Source organism: Pleurodeles waltl, chromosome 4_1 (genome assembly GCF_031143425.1).
Source record: "Pleurodeles waltl isolate 20211129_DDA chromosome 4_1, aPleWal1.hap1.20221129, whole genome shotgun sequence".
In the NCBI taxonomy this organism is placed as follows: Eukaryota; Metazoa; Chordata; class Amphibia; order Caudata; family Salamandridae; genus Pleurodeles; species Pleurodeles waltl.
The window spans coordinates 165,996,472-166,020,484 of NC_090442.1; the positions used below are offsets into that span (position 1 = coordinate 165,996,472).

General features: G+C 45.4%; 1 protein-coding gene across 4 annotated transcripts in view; it reads right to left on the bottom strand.

Moving 5' to 3' along the window:
- DGKI (diacylglycerol kinase iota) overlaps positions 1–24,013 on the bottom strand; it is a 909,351-nt gene that overhangs the window by 56,898 nt on the left and 828,440 nt on the right. For all 4 annotated transcript variants that reach the window (XM_069227966.1, XM_069227965.1, XM_069227964.1 and 1 more), the window contains exon 28: positions 17,732–17,757. In XM_069227966.1, coding sequence (XP_069084067.1) covers positions 17,732–17,757 — 26 coding nt within the window. The remainder of the gene's footprint in view (positions 1–17,731; positions 17,758–24,013) is intronic.

Genomic DNA, 24,013 nt, shown 5'->3' on the forward strand with positions numbered 1-24,013 from the left:
ATATCCACTTGCCCAGGGGACAGGAAGAATCAGAAATCTACTTGTTCTGGGAACAAATGTTCTTGTTCCATTTGGTGGCATGCATTGCGTTGTCAATCTGTTCCACCATTTTAATTATAACAAAGTGCTTTGAGAACCCCTCTCTGATTACTGATTTATGTCTTGATGTATTTTTTGTCAGGGTGAGATTCTAGCAAGGCCTTGATTGTGCCACCTATATGATTACTCTGGACACCAAACATACCACGGCTCTATTTATGTCGAATCTTCATCTTCAGATATTCACAGGCTCGGAGTATACAGACGGTCTGTTTCTGATTGGCTCTGTCCAGGCCAGCTTTCTGACCATGGTAGAGTGTCAGGGCTTTAATTTTACAGGTTACAGTTCTGGATATATAATTGTTATAATCATACTATTTATTTATTTCCTGCAGTATATTCAGACAAAGGGCCTGATTTAAACTCTGCAGACGGGTTACTCCGTCACAACGGTGATGGATATTCTGTCTGCCAAAATCTAAATCTCTTAAGAAAGAATATTGTGTCCTCCCACATCGGGTAGCCATGGCACTTGTATTACACAACTGAATAACTAGAGTTCAGATCTGATTGACTGATGTGTTTGGAAGATTCCAGCATCATCTGCTCCAGCCTGCATCAAGGTCTATGCCCGTCTGTCAGCCGAATGGCCCACTGTCTCTTCAAACAGCCGTTACAATGAATATTAATAACTGGCCAAGTTACTGCCCACATTCCTAGGCTGTACGGCTTTCTTTGCCATTGCATCCACCCCTTGCTACTCACTATCAGAATGCCAGGGGTATAGGCACAAGTGCCCTGAAAACCTGTGATGGACTGCAGTTACATGCTGTGTGACGCTTATTGCGCCCGGAAGTAGCCAGCTGCGGTTAAACGGTGCACCCCTGTTAAGTATTAGCAGCTCAATGTCTAATAAATAGCAGGACATGTGGATTTTGGTGTACTAAACACCAAAATGTGCAAGTTAAATTCCATTTTCGGGGCAGAACTCGTTATAGGTGGATTTTGTTGACAGGCATTGATGCATTTGACCCCAAATATCAGCAATAGGATTCTTAAATGCTTCAGGAAAAGTACAAAAGATGTCCAAACCACAGCCTCTTTCACATATAATTGTCCTCATCATGAATGTTAACTTCCTGGGTACATGGTGGCTTCAACCATAACGTGAAGGATGTGTTTTTCGGTATAGGACTATAATAGCCTAATAGATATAAGCATCTGATGGTGAGATATGTACACTGGCAGTCAACACATTGCATCTTGCACATCCTTAATAGTGCCAACAACCGTATCATCTTTATCAATGGAGAGATTATATAAATCAGCAAAGAGGACACCCTAGTCCACAACAGCATAGCATCCTCCCCTTGTCGTAAGCTGTATTGAAGCCCGCAGAAGAACTTGTTTCTCCAATGTTTCCGCAACCTGCTCTGGCTCAGCCTCGCTGGCCAGAGAAGATGTTCTTCTCTTTGTGTTTCTTCAGGGGAATGTCTGCACCTGGAAGATCAGGATTCACCCTGAAACATTTAAAAATCTGGTGGAATGGCCTTCTCATCAAAGGACCTGGATGTGACTCTTACAAATGTTCTAAGAGATCAGAAACAGAGGAACACTAGGTCCATGGAGCCATCCATCTCATTTCCACCGAGAGACTGATTTTGCGTTCCTCCAGATGCAAGCACTGTACTCTCATCTGTCGCTGTGGTCTCCCATGGAATCACATACAGCAGCCTTGAATTTTCGAGTGTAGGACACGTTCTTCAGCTTTTTAATGCTTATGGCCTAATGACTCAGAGGGGAAATAAAATGTATAAAAAGAAGCCGAACACATTCAATTGACATAATGGCACTTGGCTCAGAGTGGTCTGCAATCCTAACACCCGAGAGTCGAAACGGGGACTGATCGGGCTTAAGGGAGGGTGCCACGAACGCACCGAGAGTTGTCATGTTCAGTCTGCATCGCACAAGTGCAACACCACGACAATAGTGATGCTACCAGGCGCTGCGAAAGCATGCAATCACACTCTTGCAGCTTTCCCCAGGTAGATTCTGACAGGACTCATCTGCCACAATATACTCCGAGAAAAAAGACACAAAAGAATAATGTAGAATTTGATGTGTAAATAAATACTAATTCTGATTATTATGTCACCTTGGGGTAACGGTATTTACCAGATGTGGTAAATACCCCACTACATTCTGCACCGTTTGTAATCAGGGCCAAAGATGGTTGAATGAAATGGCTGAAGGAAATCGGGTTTGTTGAAGGTCAATCACTTTCTAAGTGTTCTATGGTAATATAACACTTTCTTTAGCTTGTTAAAAGTGTGAGAGAACTTATTGTTGACACACGTTTCCTTTGCTTGTGGCTATCCCTAATGCATTGTATTGCAAGGGCATATCTGAGTCAGTTTTGAGAGAATATGAAATATGTTCATTTATTTTAAAGATGATGGCAAAGTTGCTATTATCACCTGGGAACCCCTTCTTTCTGCTGTTCCATTATATGGGGACAATATTTATTTTCCTGTCTTTGAAGCTGGAACACATACTCGGGGAGCCTAGGGTCACCTTTACAACACTTGACTATCAAAGACTGTTGGAAACGGGCATCTGTACAAAAAGAAATACTACAATACACTTTTAATTTTACCAAATAATCTGAGTCATCGATGACTCCATGTTCCATCTTCGGGCTTTTATTTGTCCACTCAGTCCCTGTTTACAAGTTCAGAACTAAATTCACGTTCCTATGTAACAAGTTTGCACAGGGATCAGAATCACATTTTGTGTAATAATTATTAAACTCTTGCGTCTTTCCTCAGACCTCTTCTGGGAACAAACCTAAAATATATTGGGGAAAAGGTTTGGATAAAAGCAAAACAAAAGGAATCTAGCTTGTTAAACATTGTTTCAGCAAGTTTTGCCTCATTTAAAAGTTCACAACTTGGACTCTGAGGTATTTGCCACACTCTGTAAGTACTTCACGCTGGGGTGATGTTATTTATCACATGTGGTAAACACCCTGCCCAACTTTTAATGAGGGCAAAATGCATTTTAGGAGTTGTAGTCCTGATCCACATCAACTGGACATGAGATGCTACTTACAATAATTTACAAATAGAAAAACTGGAAGGGAACTTGGTGTTTCCTTGAGAGTAAATCATCTGGAAGCTCTAGGGGTAACTTAAAATTTAATTATTAGAAGCCTAAGCAATGCCCTGTTTTGGCCAGAAATGTCTGTTTACAGCCAAAAAAAGCAATACATTTTTGAATGTCAAGTTCCAAGATTTACTTGTAAACTCCGAACACCACCCCCGGTAAATTTCCCAGTAAAGGGGGAGACGTGGTAATTTTATATCTTGCACGTTGTTCTCCATTGCCTGGCCATTAACTCAGAAAAGCAGTGCACTGCTGGGGTAGTACCGCACACAAACGAATATCTCATGTGCAGAGTTATAAGCCTGGCTATACTGTTCCAAATGTAATTGACCGCTGTGGGCCTGATTGCAAGTGGTCTGTTACAGGAGTCACAGTTATAAATGGTGCAATTTTTTTATCGATAATTGTTGGGTGAGATAAAGTCAGTTCGCGCCCTCTGTTAAACTCCGGCAGGTCTCACCTGTCAGCATTTAGAAGGTTAGAAAGGCCCATTGTAATCATCGCATCGGCAAGGGGCGCTCGTAGTGAGACTGGGGGTTAAAGTAATGATCCTCTAATGGAACCCGAACACTCAAAAACAATGAACTGTTCCGCCTGAGTTCTCCTTCCACGGAAAGTGCTCTCCTGAGGCAAGTGGGCTGCTAGATGATGACGTATTCTGTGGAGGGCTGGGGGGTACTGTAGGAAGTATCTTACACTGGAGTATTCCTCCTGGAGCTCTTGCGGAGGAGATGGAAGGGGGAGGGCGGAAGATGAAGGGAAAGGCTGGTCTTTCCACTTAGGTATTCCTAGTGGAGCTCTTGCTGGCCTGAGGCTCATTTCTCTCCATTCAGGGAGAAAATGAGGTAATTAATTCCTATTAGGGCTCGTGCGCAATGAGATCATTGCTCAAATGAACATACGGGGCTGCAAATAATCCCGCCCCATTCAAGGCCCCGGGGGAGGCGGCGCGAGGGAGCAAGACCAGAGAAGAACAAAAGAGAGTGAGGATGGGGAGGGGGGAGAGTGGCAAAGCAGTGCAGGGAGAAGGGGGAGAGTTCCAGAGGGAACGTTTTCATAGGAGACAAAAAGTGAGAGGTAAAACGGGCAAAGGCCGTACAACTAGGCTTAGTAAACTGGCACAATGTCTATTTTATTTATGTTTTGCGTGCATATGCCACAAAGGTAAGCACTGAAAAAACAATAGTTGCCGACGTATTAACTTCCCCGTTGTTTTTGATGATGATCAGCAAAGAAAAGTTAAAAGAAAAGTTTATGGAAGAAAAAAGAAGTATGATGACTCGTGCACATAAATGCGTGGTGATGCATGTGTACACGTAGGCGTCATCACGGTACAGAGGCCTTTGCATGATGATGTATACACACTGTCCACATGTCATGATATGGTGGCCATTTTGTTTATTTTGAATTTACTGTTCCTAGATGGCAAACACTCATTTTGGAGTGGTAAATTAAAAAACTATGTTCAAAACATTATAAAATGTGCATTCAGTTTAATAAAAGAAAAAAAGGACTTCGTTGGGGTGGGGGGTGGGGAGCAATGGTGGTGCAGGTGTATTAAAGGTCGACCAGCAAGGTGAGGGGCAGGATATTTGGGGTTAGAAGCAATGGAGGGAGTTGGGTTGGGAGTAAATTTAAAAACCCAAAACCGAGCAGGATGGAAAGAGATAGGGAAGCAATGGTAGAGTGCCCCCCAAAATGGGGGGGGGGGGGGGCACGGCCCCCTTAGATCACAGACCCGCCATGGCTTGAGCCCTGCACACTAGTCGTGCTTTTTGCTGGTCTTGGCCACTTCCGCCCTTTCACCTCTCGAGGTGTGAGGGCAGAACTGCGTGTAATGGGGTCGCGTGGGCCACGGCATTTCCAGGTCCGGCCGGCGGCATGCATCTGAGGGGGGGGGGGTACTATTTAAGTGTCCCCCAGAAAGGCCTGGCCTTTTCATTGATGCGACCTCGGCGGTTGGGGCGCCTGGAACGACATTTGAGTCGGGAAGCAGCACAAGAGAGAAAGAGCCACATATGCAATCTCACTTCGTTCTGAATGTGAATGAAGACTGAGTAACTAACCTTCAGTAATGCTTTTCTCTGGTGGATACTCTATATAATAACATATTATTCACCTTTTGAACTTCCCCAGGTACTAGACTGGATACAGAGTATCTCACAGTGAATGCTTCTGCGCACCCCCAAGTGGCGCCACCAGACTATATGGCAACCATGCTCCCCTTCTGGAAGTGACTGCTGAATATAGGCTCTGCTTCTGTTCGATGACACATTTCAATTCTTCTGCTCCCTCGGACAATTTGAAAGATGGATGGAATATCTACTAACAAGAGATTACAAACAGTGAGTAACTTGTTCTTCTGATAGATATTCCTAACTAGAGTTTCTTCACCATTAGATCTCAAATCATTGCCTTACAAAAGGTAGAGGGCCTGAGGAGTGGAATTACACCAGGAAATCCTACAGGTTAGAGCCAGCAAAATGGCCTATGCTGCATAGCAGATAGTCGGGACATGCCTGGTGAAGATGGGTACAAACGTGCTTGCAGCAGCCTGATAAATGTCCAAAAAGGAACACCTCTTGCCAATGCCAGTGTGGCGGACCTGGCTCTTGTAGAATGAGCCTGAAGGCTCTCAGGAGGCATCTTGTTTGGCCAGGGCATATCATGTGTTTATGCACAAAACAAACCACTGTCAATCTTGGAGTGGCTTTCCCTACTAAGCATTCGAAAAACTGATAAAGAACCTGGTTTTCTACCCAGTGCTCTTTTTAAGGTGGATGGAAAAGATAAAAACTATTTTTGGGTCCTGCCAGTCAAGCCTTCCTCCTCCTTCGAAGGGTGAAGTAAAGCAGAAAAATGATTGAAAAGTTGATTTCATTTTCTGCAAGAAAGTACAGAGTCATAGTACCTGTTTGGGGAAAACAGTGGTGTATGGAGGTTGCTCCTATGGTGTCTGTAGCTCAATGGCATAGCGCAAAGAAGTAATTGCAGTAAGAAAAACTGTCTTCATGATGAGCAATCTCAGAGAGCAACTGCACAGGTTATAAAGGAATGCACATTAAGAAAGTAAAAGTACCAGATAAAGGCGCCATTGAAGCATAGTGAAGGGTGACGGGGAAACAGATATAAGACCCTTCAGGAAACACCTTACAACTGATGACTGGAATAATGAATGTTGGTCAGGCAAATGTAGAACGGCTCAAAGGGCTAGTAAATAACCTTTAACAGTTGTCACCACAAAGCTTGCCTGGGACAAACATGAATTCCAACAGGCCTGTAGCCAGTCCACTTGACCCACCAGACCACAAACTTCACCCAATGATCATGATAAATTAATTTGGTAGAAGGATTGATTACATCAAGGGAACACTGAAATCCACTCAGTTGGTGCTGCTCAATCTCCACACATAGAGATATAGGTTGTGGAAATTAGATTGTAGGGCCCTGCTGATGAAATAAGAGATACCCCCAAAGAAGTGCGTGGATCAAAGAACAAAAGCTCATGCTTTACACACAGGGGTACCATGCACTTTTACCCCCGTTTGAGCCCAGTCTTCCGTCATCTTCTTCAGAACTGGAGGCAGTAGATGTAGATGTGATAAGACACACAGGAGGTGTCCAGGAAACCTGTGTACCACTACAGGTTGAATGTCTTTCCCCGTGAAGCTTTTACCAAAAACTCCAGTGCACAATAAGCGTGACACTGTGCATTTTCAGAGGTAGTGAAAACATCTAGCTAGGACATGCCCCAATGATCTAAGATGTCCTGAGTCAAGATGAACACATTATTTGTGAACCAGTTAGCCTCTGCTGAGCTGGTCCATCTTGGCATTTAATGAGCCTGACAATGATTTGTTGTTAGGGAGACCTCTTGAAGGTCCAGAATTTTCCACAGATGCAGTGCCTTCTGACACAGGATCTGCAAGCCCACACCACCCTGTTTGTTGCAGTAATACACAGTGGTTACATTGTCAAGAACTGAACCTCATTCCCGTTGATGGACAGAAGGAAAGCCTTCAGAGCCAACCAAATGGAGCTTCTGCTCTGCTGGGGATCTCATCTTCACCTCTCACAGACGACCACCCAAACCTTTAATGAAGCATCCATCACTTTTGTAAGCTCTGAATGGCATGGGATCAAGGCTTGCCATGTTTCAGGTTGATTTTTGTCAGTACCACTGAAGGTCCTGAGCTCCTTCCTTCGAAATGTAGATGTTGTATGAAAGGCAACCCTGATGCTATGCCACTGTGGGTGGAGGTTCACCTGCTAGGCCAGCATGAGCCAACGGACATGTGGGACCACCAGGATGCATAAGATTAATAATTCTCACAACATTCTGGGCCAAAACCCAGGAGCGAGCTTGAAAGATCGAGATAATAACCTGAAAGGCCTAGACTCGTAGAAGATTGGGAAATCCCTGAATGCGACTGTGCCCAGGAAACCATCCGTGGGACACAACCAAATCTGCAGATTCAGGGCAGAAAGGACCTGGGCCAGTGTTAGCATCTTGAATTTGTCCTTCCGTAGGAAAGCATTCAGTGGGTGAAGATTCAAAATCATCCTGAGCTCTTCATATTTCTTCCACACCAAAAAAAGTGTGAATAACACTCTGCATTTTTGTGCCTCCGGGAACCTCCCTTTGGTCCCAAAAGTGATTGAATTTCACACAGTCTATTGTGTCAAGGCCAGCCTTCAAGACATATTTTGCAGCATCTTCACCATTCTGAATTGTTTGGGCAAGGGCATTCCTGAATCTTTTAGGGACAGTGGCCAATACCTTGCTGGCCATGTTCCAAGGGATCTGTCTGTATCAGCCAAGTTGGCAGAAAAGAACATCATGCTTTGACTCCATATCTGGCATTGCTGAAGGAAATGCATTAGAGTTGACCTTACTCTTAAAAGCTTGGGCTACTCAGCTAGTTGTCAGGGGTTGGGCCACGAGTTAGAAAAGCCAGATCTCCGGAGACTGGCCTATGCCACCGAGCTACTAGGCAACTATCCAGTAAGCCATTATGGTGTCTGTCAAGGCTTTATTAAATAGTAACAAGGGCTCTAACACAGCAGGCTTTAGCAAATGTTCCTTAACGTCTGTAATGATCTTCCAAGTGGATACTGTGTTTACCTGTAGATTCCTCACCTGCTTGTTATCTCCCAGGCACCATACTGCACCTGGAAACCTTTTCATAGCTTTCCCATGCAGATAGAGGGTGCTGGCTCCATCTCAGTGCAGGAAGCGATACAAGGGTGACATCACTCTAGCCACGTACCACCCACCTCAGCGCACTGACATCAGAACACTGTGTTCTATTTCTGTGTCCTTATGGGCAGATATGATGAAACGACAATTTGAGGCAGTGAAACAATCTAAATTAGAATCCTTTTAATGTGGCCTCTGACCACCCTCCAAAAAGGGGAGGTAGGTGGGATTGGCGAAGTATCTGCAAGAAGACAGAGTATCCTTCAGAAAGACTTTTATCAAAGGTAAGTAACTTTACTTCTGATGGATACGTCTACCTGCAGGTTTTTCACCTGTTGAATAGATTTCAAAGCAGTGTCCTTGCCAGGAGGTGGGTCTGAAGGAATTGTCAAACAATCGTGGAGCCCTGAGTGTGAAAAATAGCCATCCCTTCTCACCACTAAATACAAGCAGTAACCGAGGTATGAAGGGAAGTCCAATTCACTACATGGACTTCACTCAGTCTCGGGAACACCCCTGGAAAGCGCTGATGTTGAAGACTTTGCTGTAGTGTCATGAGTGCTGACTCCCTCCAGTGACCCCTTTTTGGCAAAGGTGCAGCACATTTTGATACAGAGTATTTGTCAGAGTCCTTTTCTAAATTGCCTTCTCTTTCTCTCTACTCACATACTCTATAAAATGCTGGTCATCACATTTGATCTCCATGGTTTCTGTCTATGTTATAACCAGTGTAATCTCTGCTGCTAGTTGGTGGTATGGGGCACAAGATAAAATTTGAAAATGGGTCCTTGGGAAGGAAAGTCACTTTCGGCCTGAGGACCAAACTTTCCAGGAAGAAGCATGTGAAAGGTAGACACATGCTCAGTGCCTGCAACTCGCTGACACACTTCGCAAGATAATGGGTGCAAGAAACACTGTGTTAAATGTTAGCAGTCACAACTGGCGACAATGAAGGGTCTCAAAGGGAGCATCCATCAAAAAAGTCAAAACAAGATTTAGGTTTCATTAGTGTACAGCAAATGGAGTTAGAAGAAATATATGTGTCAGTATCTTCAAGAATCTAAGGCTGTTGGCTGTGGTGTTGCTGAGAAGACCAGATAGCTCATTACAGGCCATATCCACTCCTGGTGCACCCATGCCCAGAGCTTCAGCACTTCTCAACAGAGAAGGTGAGACCCCACTCCTCCCTGTTTGTCGATGTAACACATCACAGTTGTATTGTCCTCCAAAATCTGGACAGTCTGTTCACGAAGTGAAGGAAGGGAAGCCTTCAAGGCAGGATGAATTGCCCATCGCTCGAGCAGACTGATATGAAGTCCCCTAGATCCTAGTCACCATAGGGAGAGGATGAAAAGACATCTGTGAGACAGGTGCTCCTCCACCTTCACATCATCCCTGGAGATTGGGATGGTATCTGACAAAACTTCCTCATGCTGGAACTGCTGCCAAGGAAGGCACCACTAGAGAGCCCTCATTTGCCAGCATGCCTAAGTAACCAGAAGAATGCAGGAAGCAAGCAGACCCAGTAGCTGAAGAACCTTCAGGACTGGAACGTAAGCACGCTTTCGAAACACTGGAATCATATCGAGAATGTCTCTGATTCTCTGAAGATGAGGTCAATCTTGTGAAGTTGTTGCGTCCAGTACTGACCTTATGAATAGGACTCACAGTCTCTAGATGAGACTTGGGCACATTGAAGGTAAACCCTAAGTCATACAGCAGGGAGGCTGTTGTCTGCAGGTGATCCAACACCATCAGTGGTGACCTGACCTTCAGCAGTCAGTTATCCAGGTATGGGAACACTGAGATTCATGACCTTCTCAGATGGACTGCAACAACTACCATCACCCTGGTGGAGACTTGAGGTGCAGATGGTAATCTGAACTGGAGGACTGTGATCAGGATGCAAGTGTACCATATTACCAATCGTAAGTTCTCCTGTGCGACTGCAGGATTGGTATTTTCAAATATGTGTCCTGCACGTCTAAATACACCATCCAGTCTTCCACAGTGAGCGCAAGTAATACGTGAGCCAGGAACAGCATCATGAACTTTTCCTTGCCCAGTAACAATTTCAAGAACCTGGGGTCTAAGGTTGGATGAAGACGGCCATCCTTCCTGGGGGTTAGGAGAGTAGCACCCCTGCCCCACTTGTTGCTCTAGGACCAAGCAGGGTTGGGCTGGCCTACAGGGCAATATGGAAGTGCTAGGCGGGCTGGTCAGACCGGTCAGTGTGTGGCTGTTTTTTGGCTGTTTATAGGCTTGCTTTAAGGTCTGATGAGCCAGTATTTATTACTGGTTGCTCTGATTTTACTACAAACATTGTCTGCAGTAAGCACAAAAGCATACATTCTAAATCGCTAATAGAAGGTCACTTTTATTTTGATGCCCAAGCCTATTTTCCGACCCAGTCCGATCCAGGGATCAACTCCACTGCTCCTTTCTTCCGCTGGGCTGGCACCTCCAGCTTCAGGGTCTACTGACGTTCTTCTGACTGAAGGTACTGAGGAGGGGAGGGATCTGGTTAGGAGCCTCCTAGAAGGATAGTGCATGCCTCCTTTCTACTATCTGCTGAACCTATTGGTCCGATGTTATAGCCTTCCGGGCTGGTATACAGGAGAACACAGACCAAAACTTCCAAAACTGTCAGAAGTATCAGGTTGGTGACTACAACCCCAAAGATTGGGCTGTTGCTTTGCCCAATATGAATCCGTCCAAGGCGTCACTATCCTCGTCTCTGAAGAGATACGTCTCTCCCAATGGCATACACATAAGTTCATCAAACACATCGCTGGAGAAAACAGTCTATCTGAGCCTCCACAATGCCAGTAATACGGCCATACCTAAACTTGCTCTAATGATTTGTCTCGATCATTCTTGGTTACCCTGGCAAAGTAGGCCTTTAGATGGTGCATTGTGTCATGTTCCACAGGAAGTGGGTATTTCTCCCAAGCAGGCAGAGAGCACTAAGGGAACAGAGGGCTAAGCTGCCAGCCGAGAAGACTTTCTTTCCCACTGCTACTCACTCTTTGCACCACTCCTGTAGGGTAGTGATGCATGGAATGTGCCAGGGGAGGAGGGATATGAGAGGGAAGCCCTGGTGTGCACTTTTCTGCTTCAGGGGATGTTTCCAGCCCACTAGCATTCTGCAAAGCTAAGAAATATGCTGTGTTAGAGAAAGAAGAGGGGGGAGGTAGCAAGTTGTCTGCTTCATTGCAGTCATTCATACCATGCTGTAGCAATTTCTTCATCTAATTTGGATCAGAGATAGTGGTGAAAATATCATCCACCATCTACCAATAGTGTTGCAGTGAAAAGGTGCCTCAATCTTCTTCTCTGTATTTTTCCAACTCTTCTATCAACTGGGTCCCTCTCGCGGACCTCCACAGGATCGCTTTTGACTTCATTACAGGCTGCATGGAACACAGCACTGGTTTACTGTGTGAAATGGCTCAGGTCAGCATCGGAGGTGTTCCAGGTGGAAACCATTTGGTGCTGGGACAGAACCAACAGAAGGAATAGAAACGAGACTCCGAAGGGTCCCATGGGGCCCGAGACATACCAAAGGGAACAAAATCATGCCAGAACATCTCCATCCTCGAATAAGGAAAAAGAGCCAGATCAGTCCCCAGTGCTGGAATGTCTGGATATGCTGTGCTGGTGCCACACATGGCATCAGCAATATAGGAGCCGGCTGAGGCCCTGGGGCTAGCGCCTGCACCAGCAGAACAGCTGGAGGAAGTCACTCAGTCAGGGCAATGTCTTCCAGGTTGTGCACCGAGGATGATCCCACAGGGGTTGGAATGTGCTGAAGGCGGGTCTGAAATGTACATTTGGTCAATACAGTTATGACACGGCTTAAACCGTGACTTCTTGGAAGGTGATTTTTCCTAAGCACTGCACTGGAGTACATTTTTGGAGATGTTATTTTCCTGTAAAAAATCACTGAAGTGAAATATAAACAGGGAGAGTCACTCTCGATCTGAGTGGGAGGGAACAAAAACAAGGGAACTGAAGTCAGTGCACCAGTGTAGGTGCCATATGGCTCAGTGATATCATCCTGCTGTCAGTTCCAGTGATGAAGGACCATGGAAAACTTTCCAGATGCAGTGCGGCAACTGTGGGATATTTACCAGGTGAGGAATCTGCAGGTAGAAATATCCATCAACAAGAGGCTCTTTCGTTAGTGGGAGGTCCTGGTGAACATTCTAATTCCACAGTCGAGGCCACTAGCATTTTAGAAATCCAAGTACAGACCATCATCAGCAGAACGATGGGGAGCAAGTTGCCAGCTTCCTCGCTGTCATCAAAATCATGTGGAACATTTTGGAGCCCTTTGCAGTTCTTGAACTACCTCGAAAATTGAGGTGAATACAGCCTTCTGTGGTACTGGCGTTGGAGAAGAGGATGGTGATAATCCAAGGTTGCGATTTTGCTACTTTATGTTGAAGCATGGGTCTAGCGCCAGCCAGTTGCTGGCTCTGGATCGGAAATGGTCCTCAGCACTGGATATGGATCCGACAGCGGTTTAGCGCAGGAGCGGTCGGTACCAGCATGGAAGCATGGACCAGTGCCAGCACGGAACTCGGAGAAGCTCCAATGGGGTCAGCTGACACCATGGAACGGTCACCGGCGCTGTGACTGAGGGTTCTGTGACTCTATGGAGCCAAGGGCACTCTAGAGGAGTTGGGCATTACTTTAAAAATCTGCAGAATAGCCTCTTTGAAGGCCTCTATCTGCTTTGCCAGTGGACAACGGCCCAGGAAGAAACTCAAGGGGTGTTATGACCAGCCTCGGAGTTGGACGATACATGTGGAGTTGAATCTTTGGAGTGTTGATTGTGCCGCTTCTCTCCGGGGCAGAAATGGTGAGACAGAAGCGAGTCCTGCTTGATATTTTTGTGCTTGTGGCAGACTGGGACTTGATGCGGAAGCAGGCCTGTGACTTGGAGAGAGCAGCGCTGTGACCTGGAGCAGGTCTGGTGCTTTATTTTCTCATTTCCTGATCACCTTTGGTTCCATCAAGGAGCATTTGTTGCAACCGTGACACTACAAGCAATCATCATGCAGATCTATGATCAAGATCTGTTTCCTCCACTATGGCACATTTCCTTGGCAAAATACTGAATTATAATGAATTTAGTTGTCTTCAGTTAAAACTGACAAGTTGGGATCCAGCTCCGGACCAGCGCATAATGGCGCAGAAAGAAAAGAGGCTATGTCAGCACGCAGGGGTGAAGCCTAAATGCAGCCCTGAACCGCCACTTACGGAGGGTGTGCCGAGCCACCTTGGAGTCTGATAGCACCACCTACCAGTGCACAAGACCAAGTGGTTGAGAGAAATTTGGATTCATCCTGGCACTTAGGGATGTTCATGCACAATGCCCTGGTACAAGGGTATCTGACTTGAGGCATGCTATCCAGTACTGCTTTAGAAAGATCGCATGCACTTATTTTGTCCAGAGGTGTGTAGTCAGTCTAGTTCACCAGCTGTTTTTCCTATCCTGTTGCCCACAGGCACCTCCCCAGTACACAGAGAAGCACAAGAGCACAGTGTGGCAGGAGGCTCTGCTTTCACTGGGCTTTTCACCTCCTCATCCAGTGGCATGCCCATCTGTTTTATATTTGGAATATTTTACTACCCGATTTATAAGTGCATTTGTCTGTCTTATAGATTCACCCATCCTAATAATTTATTGTCTAGTTTTTGTGTTTCAGACAATGTTTTTGTGGCCCTGTTTCTTCTGCTGTATTTGCAACCGCTCTGCATGCCCACTTTGCGCTAACGGCGCAGTAGAGATAGGCCCAATATCCCAGTTTGTTCCCGCCTGTTCTCAGTGGTGAGTACATTTGAAAATCGTATTTACTAACAATTTTGCTAAAACAAACTCTTTGCGCTCAAATAAAAAAGTTGGGAAAATATAAAAGGTAAACGAGTTTTCTCAAAAATGTACAGAGAATAAAACATAAAAAGTGCCTCCAAATGACGGAGAAGAGGGAGTGCAGAGTGCATGGGTGTGTACAAATACAGACTTTCTTCCAGCAAAAGGTTAAGATAAAAGTAAAGCTATCTAATCCCGCTTAATCAATTTCGTTTCGTTTTCTGTCTAACGTTCAACTCCATCAAAGGTAAACACATATTTTAGACGTTTTACCCGCGTCCTCCTCGTTGTCCATGCTTCTCAGAAGACGTCTGCCAAAAGATAGCTCACTGCATTCTCAGTGTCCCTAATAGAGCAGACATTAGGGTCCCGATCACTTCCACTCCTGACGGCTTTGTAGGCTATACAAAGAAGTAGGAAATGCCTCCAATCTTCGGAGCAGCCAACATCATTCATATTTGGCTAGATTCCATTTAACTAGCTGGAGTTGCAGACTATCAGCCATCGCCAAGAATAAGGGCCTCATTTAGAGTTTGATGGATGTGGTTACTCTGTCACAAATGTGTTGGATATCTCATCCACTGTATTACGATTCCAGTATAGCCTATGGAAATCATCATACGGCAGACAGGATATCTGTCACGTTTGTGATGGAGGAACCGCTCCGCCAAACGCCAAATCAGGCCCTAAGCTATAATGGAATCGTAATACGGCAGAAGGGATTTCACACACGTTTGTGAAAGAGTAACTGCCTCCACCAAACTCTAAATCAGGCCCTAACTTTCTTCCAAGTTCGAGTGACTACTTAAATATGGTGTCTGAGCGAAGTCTGAACGATACGTATTTGTCCATGGGACATTAACTATTTTATGGAGCTTATCAGTTCTCGGAAGCCAATTCTGTTTCTTGTGCTTCTTCTTTAACAAGACCAACTTCAGAAAAAGTGAGGCTACACTGCCAGCCATCTCATCCGAATCAGGCAGGCCATAAGACGATAGCTATTTTAAAACTTATGCAACATGCTTTATTTTACAAGGCATCATCTTATGCTAACCTAGAACAGTCAACCAAATTCACATTGCATAATTTGTATTAAAAAAAAAAAATAGGGCCAGGGCCCTTGTCTGAAGGCCACTGCAACTTGCACCACCCATTACCTCTGCCAACCCAGTAAATGACAGAACCATTACAACTACTAAACATCACACTCTTAAAAGTGTGACAATTCAGAATATTCCAGGACCCCAAAGCAATAAGAATGGCTGGGATGGCAGGTATTGATAATTGTTAATATATATTGAATTAATAAACAATTGTTGTTGAGATTATCTCTAAATTGGATAAACAGCGCCACTGTGTGGCAGACTGTCATAAAAGCCAAAGTTGACAATTAAGGGCCAGTGCCGAGCACTGGAAACCACTGGCTCAAATTAAGCACTGCAAATGTAGCTGGTTATTTTGACAGCCGTATAAATGGCTGGTGCAATGGCATCTCAGCCATCCATCCTGCGATGTGTGATGAGGTGTACAGGATCCCAGACTCGTGTCCCTCTGTTACATCTTCACAGAAGCAACTTCATTCACCAACATTACTTTTCCTGTAAGAAGAACCAACTATTCTGAACATACTTTGCTGGAAAACCTTATCAGAAGGAGAGCCATTTGATTTGTGTGCTAAAAACAAGGGCTGACTCAGTATCTAGATACCAGATCTTTGGGCAATAGAGTTTGGCCCACAAACACCCTTTCTACCACAAACGTATAACCAGAGCCTCTGGGCACACTAAACTTTGCTCCAGTCTCTAATTCTGGCTTCAGCTCTGGAATCAGTGGATGGCATTTTTGATTTTGCTTGACCACAGTGTGCATGGCAGAGGTAGGAATCCTAACATCTCCTCACAAGGAAGCCTCTGCCACAAGTTAAATGCCACATATGGTAGGAATTAAAAAGACATCACAACATCTGCTGCATCCTTGAACTTGTAACATACGAGGCCAGAGAGTCACCAGAAACATTGCAAGAGCAGGAAAAATTGGCTGGATGCAGGGAACATACCAAATACATCTACATTATAGAAGGGATGGGGATTGAATTGACAAATAGAAAATTAAATGATGTGTACGGTGTGGGAAATGTCAGAGGTCTGAGGGATTATTCAGCTGGGGAGCAGAGGGGTCCAAAGTCCACCAATGACTCACATGTTGTGGGAAAGGGCTTTAGATGGTGCCAGGTTATATGTAGAATATTTGTTTTGCAACCTCATGAGGGACAACTTTACAACTATAACCCGCTCTTTCCGCTCCTGTTGGATCCCTCTCGAATGTCTCACTCAATCCATGTGAAAACAGCAATAAGGATAGCGGTAAAAAGTTCTGCATATTTTACTTTAGCCGAATTTCCACCAGCTGCATAGGCAGACAGACAGGCAGGCAGATAGATATATAGATAGATAGGCAGCAGGACGAAATTGGGGCACAGTAGAACATGCAGAGCCCTTGCCAGTGACAGCTTCTCTATCCCTCGTGGGATGCTTAGAGTCTGTAAGTTAGTGACTGAAAAGTCCACAGCACAGGTGCAAGTTTTGTGCTACAGAAATGATATCCACGTGGATTGAGCCACAGCCACTGGCATATAAAGCATCTCCAGGATCCCCTATTTTATGCTGTCGCAAACTTCACAATGTCAAGCTGGTAACCAGTCATTAATTCTGAACGCTGGGAGAGAAGATGGAGATGAATAACCATGAGCGCCTTCTGAGCTCAGCTTAGAGCTCACAGAGCATTCTCCATTACTTGTGAATTCTAGGCTAATCCTTATTATTTGGCACGGCACCTCAAGCTGCTCTTGTACCACCTTAGAGCTGACCACTGCTCGTGAGAGGGCTGGAACGCATCTCTGCTTGACCTCATCAAGGGCCAGATGTAGCAAAGGGTTTTTCCCATTCTGTGTCAATGAGAAAATGTGTTCGTACATATGGCCCCAAGTCACGTCGCACTCACCCATTTTCAAAGGCATTTGCACTTATACAATTGGTATTTCTATTTGAATCAGGGCATCTCTCATTTTATTATGCCTACATGGAACTGTATCACACTCATCTTTGCTCTCTCTGTTCTTCTGAAGAGGAGACCGGTGCTTGGCCCTCCAATAAGCATAAACAACAGATTAGGAACTTTAACAGTGTATGTTGAGATCAATCTGAACTTGACTTTGGATAGGACCCAGGCGGAAGGAGACTTTCACATCCTAATAAGGCCTCAGACTGGTAAGAAATATCTCATCAAGTAAGCCTCCTTCTTCCTCTCGGGATTGAGAGAATGCACACCTGAAGTTCATCATGGAGCACAGCAGCACAACATTTGATTAAAGACTAACAAAAATTATATTAGTCTTGATCAACAATCTTTTGCACTAAGGTACATCAAAGCAAAGGGCAGCATCTTACCTCGATCTTCTGAAGACACTGGAGACCTGGAAAAAAAGATGACAAGCTTAATACATATCAAAAAGAGAAGAAGACCACTGAGCACAAACATAACATGGGGTGTGAGGAGATCTCACCACCCAGGATGCTGTTCAAGACCTCACCAGTGGAGGAGGTACCGTACAGACATCATTACAATAGAGTATTTGGAGCGCAACCTGTTAGTCATGTGATGTATAAGGTAGCCCTGGGCAATGCTGAGGACATATGTGCACTTACTGCAAGACATGATGCAGTTGTGCTCATGATGTCTGAGGCGGGTGTGGACATTAGTGTGGGGTTGCTGTGTGCAGGATATGAGGCAGCTGTGCGCATGATGTAAATAATAACACTAGAGGGCGTGCAAGGATGCGGGTGGCATAGGATAGTGGTGAAGTCATAAAGATTGTGAAGAATGCATTATGGGCTGAAGCAGGGTATAGCATCAGGTGGCTAGATCATGTGCCAGCAATGGAGGTGAAGATGGAGGAGGGTCACCAACAAATGCAAGGTTGGTCCAGAATGTTTGTTATTGTTGATGTGTAGATGTGTTTGCTTTGAAGGAATTACAACACTACTTACCGTGTACGGATCTTTTGCTAATTTGGGGGATTGCTAAAGATTGGGAAGGATGACAAAAATCTTCACAGTAGTTGTGGACAAGTTGGTACATTTGCACTGTGGGCAAAGGGGCAAATTGATGCAGTAGGAAAAGAAAGGAGTATAGCGTGTGGGCCTCGCTTAGAGTGGTTGGAGTCTAAATTTGCTGAGTAGTAGCTGCCATTATGCTCGGAGTTGGGACTTGGTCCTATGATTATTTTTCTGAAAATTGTATTAATACCAGACGAGACATGAGTTCAGACCCAAGAACAAGATAATTAAGTCTGGGTTTTGATAGCACAACTGCCAAGCAAATCTATTGCTAATAACATAGACAAACACTGGGCTTTAGGTAAATTTCTTTCAAATTTTAGCTTTCTTCTGTGAACCTCATTCAGTCGTGGCCGAGGCCAGAGGAGTATTCCTATTTTCCCTAATCCTAGGCGCTGCTTGGTTGTATCCTTCAAACGCCACCCCAGTGCTCCCATTAAACTTCATGAGGGACTACTTACAACTTTAGCCCTTTCTTTGCACTCCTTCTGGCTCCCTCCTACGTGTCTCACGCTTACGTGCTGAGGCTGCCTGGGCTAGTACACTAAACGTTTATCAAAGCTGTGCTTTGCCAGGGCTGTTGCTTGTATTGAGGCTACTAGGGCTTAAAGACAAAAATAAACTTAGTACAAAAGTACTTGCTGGTTACACATGAAGACAACATTATTTTCATATTTTTAAAGAGTTGATTGTGAATGTGGCGATGGAAGCATCGCCTGTGGAGTACAGAGTAGGCAGGGGTGCTGACTGTGAGGGATGCTCTATAGAAATGCCTGATGTGCACATGGTGTGTATACGCGGTGACTGCAACTGAACAATGGTGTGTAGGAGAGAAGTGGGAGGGTGGCTTACAGCACTGGGCGTGTGGGCACCACAGAAACAGCACGTGTGGGTGATACTCTAGATGAGTGTTGACTGGGAATAACTGTATAGGGGCCAAGACTGAAGGTGACAATATGTTAGAGCACACACTGTGGGTAATAATGTTGTGGGTCACTGTGGGTAGAACTCATAATGTGGGTGTTAATATGTAGGACATTTGACTGTGGGTGAAGGTGCGCATAAATGCTGATTGTGTGTGGCAGTGTCCAGGAGCACCGGGTGTATGTGACATTGCGTAGGAGAGCAGATTGAGGGTGACTGTGTAAGAGTGCAGATTGTGGGTGACAATGTCTGAGAGTGCAGGCTGTGGTTAATCCTGTGTGGGAGCACTAAGTGTAGGTGCCAGTCTGTAGCAGCAGAGACTGAGGGTGGAAGTGTGCGGAGGAGCAGACTGTGGATCATTATGTCACTATGTAGGGGGGACAGACTGTAGGTGACCACACAAGATTGCAAACTGTGGTTGACAATGTGTAGGACAGCAGACTGTGGTTGACTTAGTGGGTGGTAGTGCGTAAAAGCACACACTTCCGGGAACAGTGTGTAAGGCCAGCAGTACAGAAAGGGACATGTGATACACCAGTTGTGAAGAACGGTGTTGAGGTTCATGCCAGAGGGAGTCGTGTGTAACAGGTCTTTGGGGCACGATCGTGCCAAGCTGAGCCTCACAGAAAATGTTGCTTTGGTACACGCGGCTTTGGAAAACAGCAATTTCCCTGATGGGCTAGTAGATGTCTGCCCTTTTGAGTGTATTGCTTAAAGAAGCACACATTTTAGGTAATGTGGCAATAGACAATGTGCAGGTTATTCTAAAGACAAACAGACATTACAACACTACTCATATATTAAAGGGATTCATTAATGTTACAGTGGCAAGGAGGCCATTGTACATGTAAGTGATTTCTAGTACTCAAACAATTAGCTCCTCAATAATATATTCTACTCGGGCACATGTGCTTAAGTTCAAGTATGCTCACGATCAAATATTAAATACATTGCAGTACATTCAAACTTTACTCGGTAAGGCTGAGGAACCGTGCCTCTGTGCCTTACTCCACGTGGACAGCCTTCCTGGCCCCCTCAGGACACAACCCTTCACCAGCTCCCTCCACTGCCATCAACACCTTCTACAGCAAATGCCTTTTAGAAAATTCAGCAATACCTTTCTCAATATTAATCAAATAGGACCAACTTATTGAAAGATTTTCTCATTACACATCATATACACATTTCCACATTAGGGTTTCAACTTTTCCATTTTATGAGGCCTAGTTGTTAGGCGGGTGAATTGAGTATCAGAATTCCTGGGATTCATTTCTGGCTTTGCCAGTTTGCCAACCTGTGTTACCCTGAGTACTTTTCGTGATCGTTTCAGGTCTCACTTCCTTAAACTGCCAAAATCCAGGCCCACTAGAAACTGGCTAATCCTTAGAATTGAGTGCTGTGTAAAACAGGCATTGGCAATCCAACAAACATCACTATTGTAGAAAGGAAAGTACTTCAATGATTGACAAATGACTGTGGATGGAGATTAACGGGAGAGATGTTTACTGTTATCAACAGATATGCAAGTGCATGGGTAAATATGTGACAGTATAAGTGGATTACTGGACGAATGAATGAGTGCATGCATGAATATAAGGGTGGGTGCAGACAAGCTACAGAAAACAGGCAAGCTAAAGATTTAGACACCAACAACAATGTTCTAAAAATTACAAGATTTACTAATATGCCAATGCAAGGATTACACCATTGAAGCTGATCTACGTTGCATAGCATTACTTTGCATTGTGCTGCACTGTTTTGTAATGTGGACTGCACTGTACTTCACTGTATAATGCTCTACCATTATATATACTTTGCGTAACATTCCTGCACTTTAGAGTACTTTGGAGCTTAAATTATTATATGGTATAGAAAAGCTGTATACTATTGCAATACATAGAATTGCTGTGAAGTATTACACTGTCGGACAAGTTACTTACCTTCGGTAATGCCTTATCTGGTAGAGAAAATATCTAGTTGCAGTATCCTTACCTTAGAATTTCCCCCAGTTGTCAGTCTGGATCCAGAGATTTTCCTCGAGCACTACCCATGTGTGCTGTTAGAGGGCATCAATTGGCTCCATGTCCGTCGTCGACATCATCCACGCCAGATATGACGTTGCGGGTCCTATATTTGCACCAGCCTGGCGTGCTGACATCAGTTTCTTTTCACAACTTTTCATGCCAGAAGCGCAGAGCCATGAAGAACACTGACCACTTGTGCATGAAAAACTAAGGCTCTGAAAGGGAGTCCCTGTCTCTAGAAATCAGTTTTCAAAGCAGGGAGGATGGCTGGGTTGGTAAGGAATCTGCAACTACATATTGTCTCTACCGGATAAGGCGCTACCAAAGGTAAGTAACTTTTATATCTGATAGAGACATCTAGTTGCAGATTCCTTACTTTAGAATAGATACCCAAGCAGTACCATCCCCGGGGTTGAGTCTGTGAACTAAGATCATACTAGGAAGTCCTACAGGACTGACAGTCAAAGTGCCTATCCCTACGGACCTGACTGTCCAGGCAGTAGTGTTTAGTAAACGTGTGCAGAGATGCCCACGTTGCACCCTGACAGATGTCAAGGACTGGAATTCCATGGGCTAAATTAGTGGTAGCAGCTGCTGGGGCAGAGAAAGAAAAAACAACAGGACCTTAGTAAGAGGGGCAGAGAGGGGGCCAACAGATTTGTCTGTGCCCCATGCCACAAATTTCTTCCAAGGACAGGTGTATAGCGTTCTGGTGGAGGAACGCCTGGCTGCCAAGATAATGTTACAAACTTCGAGTCGAAGGTCAGAAGCTATCAACTGCCACCACTCAATCTCCACGATAGAAGGCGGAGACTGGACAGGTTCGGGAGGAGAACCCTCCACTGCTGCTGCAACAGAAGATCCTCCCGAAGGGACAGTCTGATCAGAGGATGAAGGGCCATGCTCAATAGCTTGGGATACCAGACTCTTCGTGCCCATTCCGGAGCCACAAGGATTACTTGGGCCCAGTAATTCTTGATCTTCTTGAGAACTCTGGTCAGGCATACAGCATACAGGAAGTCTGAGTTCCACTTGAGAAGAAAAGCATTGCCAAGCGAGTGCCACCTTGGAAACTCCAAAAGTGCAATACTGCTGACATTATGTGTTCTCTGCGGAAGCAAACAGATTTAACTAACGCTCTCCCCACTGCTGAAAGAGACCTTGTGCCACCTCTGGATGGAGATGCCATTCGTGATTGACTAAGCATTGTCGGCTGAGTTTGTCTGCTCTGATGTTCAGAAAGCCCGCCAGATGTTGACTATTAGGGTAATGCCCAGATGTTTCAGCCACGTTCAGATGCGCAGATCTTCTGGACAAAGGGTCCACAAGCACACTCCGCCTCCACCAAATGGCGGTGGTGTTGTCCTTGAACACCTGCACTACCTGTCTATGCAAGTCTGATGGTTGATGTGGAGTCCGGACTCCACCGGAGACCAGACGCCTCTGACCTCCACCTATTCCAGATGCCCACCCCATCCCAGGAGTAACGCATCTGTTACTACTGTCAAATCTGGTTAGGAAAGGGAGAGGGATCTGCCTCTGGCCCAATCGCAGTTTGTTAGCCACCACTGCACATTCTGCGCAGTTCCCTCTGAGATCCTGACCATGTTGGGTAGATTCCCCTGATGCTGTGCCCACTGGAACTTCAGATCCCACTGCAGAACCCGCATATGCCATCTGACATGTGTCACCAACAGGATGCAGGAGGCTATGAGTCCCAGACCCCTCAGAGTCATTCTCACTGAAATCCAGGATAGAGACTGAAACATCGGTATCATAGCCTGAATATCCTGGACTCGCCGCTCGAGAGGATAAGCCCAAAACTGCACTGTTTCCAGAACAACTTCAAGGAAAGAGAGCAAAAAAAAAAAGAGAGCATCTGAGAGGGAGTCTGGTGTACCTTCGGCACAATTATATTGAACCCCAGCAAATGCAGGAGGTCTGCCGTAGTCTGGAGGTGGGAGATGACATCCAGGGGTGAGCCCACCTTGAACAGCCAGTCGTCGAGAAGGAGAAGACTGAAACCCTTGATCTGTGCAGGTGAGCTGCGACCACCGCCATCACCTTGGTGAACACCCGAGGGGCACTGGTGAAGCCAAAGTGGAGCACTGTGAACTGAAAGTGCTTGTGGCCTACTGTGAACCGCAAGTAATGTCTGTAGGCAGACAGGACAGGAATATGAAAGTAAGTGTCCTGCAAGTCCAACGCTATCATTCAGTCTCCTGGGTCCACACAGATAGAACCTGAGCCAGAGTGAACATTTTGAACTTCTCCTTGTTGAGAAAGAGATTGTGGGATCGAAGATCTAGAATAGGGTGGAGGCTCTTGTCCGGAGCGAGTATAACAACCACGACCTACTTCTGGCACATTAACCCTCTCCATGGCTCCCTTGGCCAAGTGAGCCTTAGTTATTTGGTCTTAGGATAGTGGCATGGATGGAGGGGTAGCCTCGAAGAGGAGGAAGTAGCCCCTTCGGACTATCTGCAGAACTCACCTGTCTGATGCGATGGACTGCCAGTGGAGCAGGTGATGGCGGATCCTGCTTCCGACTGGTCCCTAGTGGGGAAGTGTCATACTAGGAAGATTAGAAGGCAGCTGCACAAGAGCATGGACCATCCAGACCGCTGGCTCCCTGATCCTCGAGGATGGTGGATCCCATGTCCCG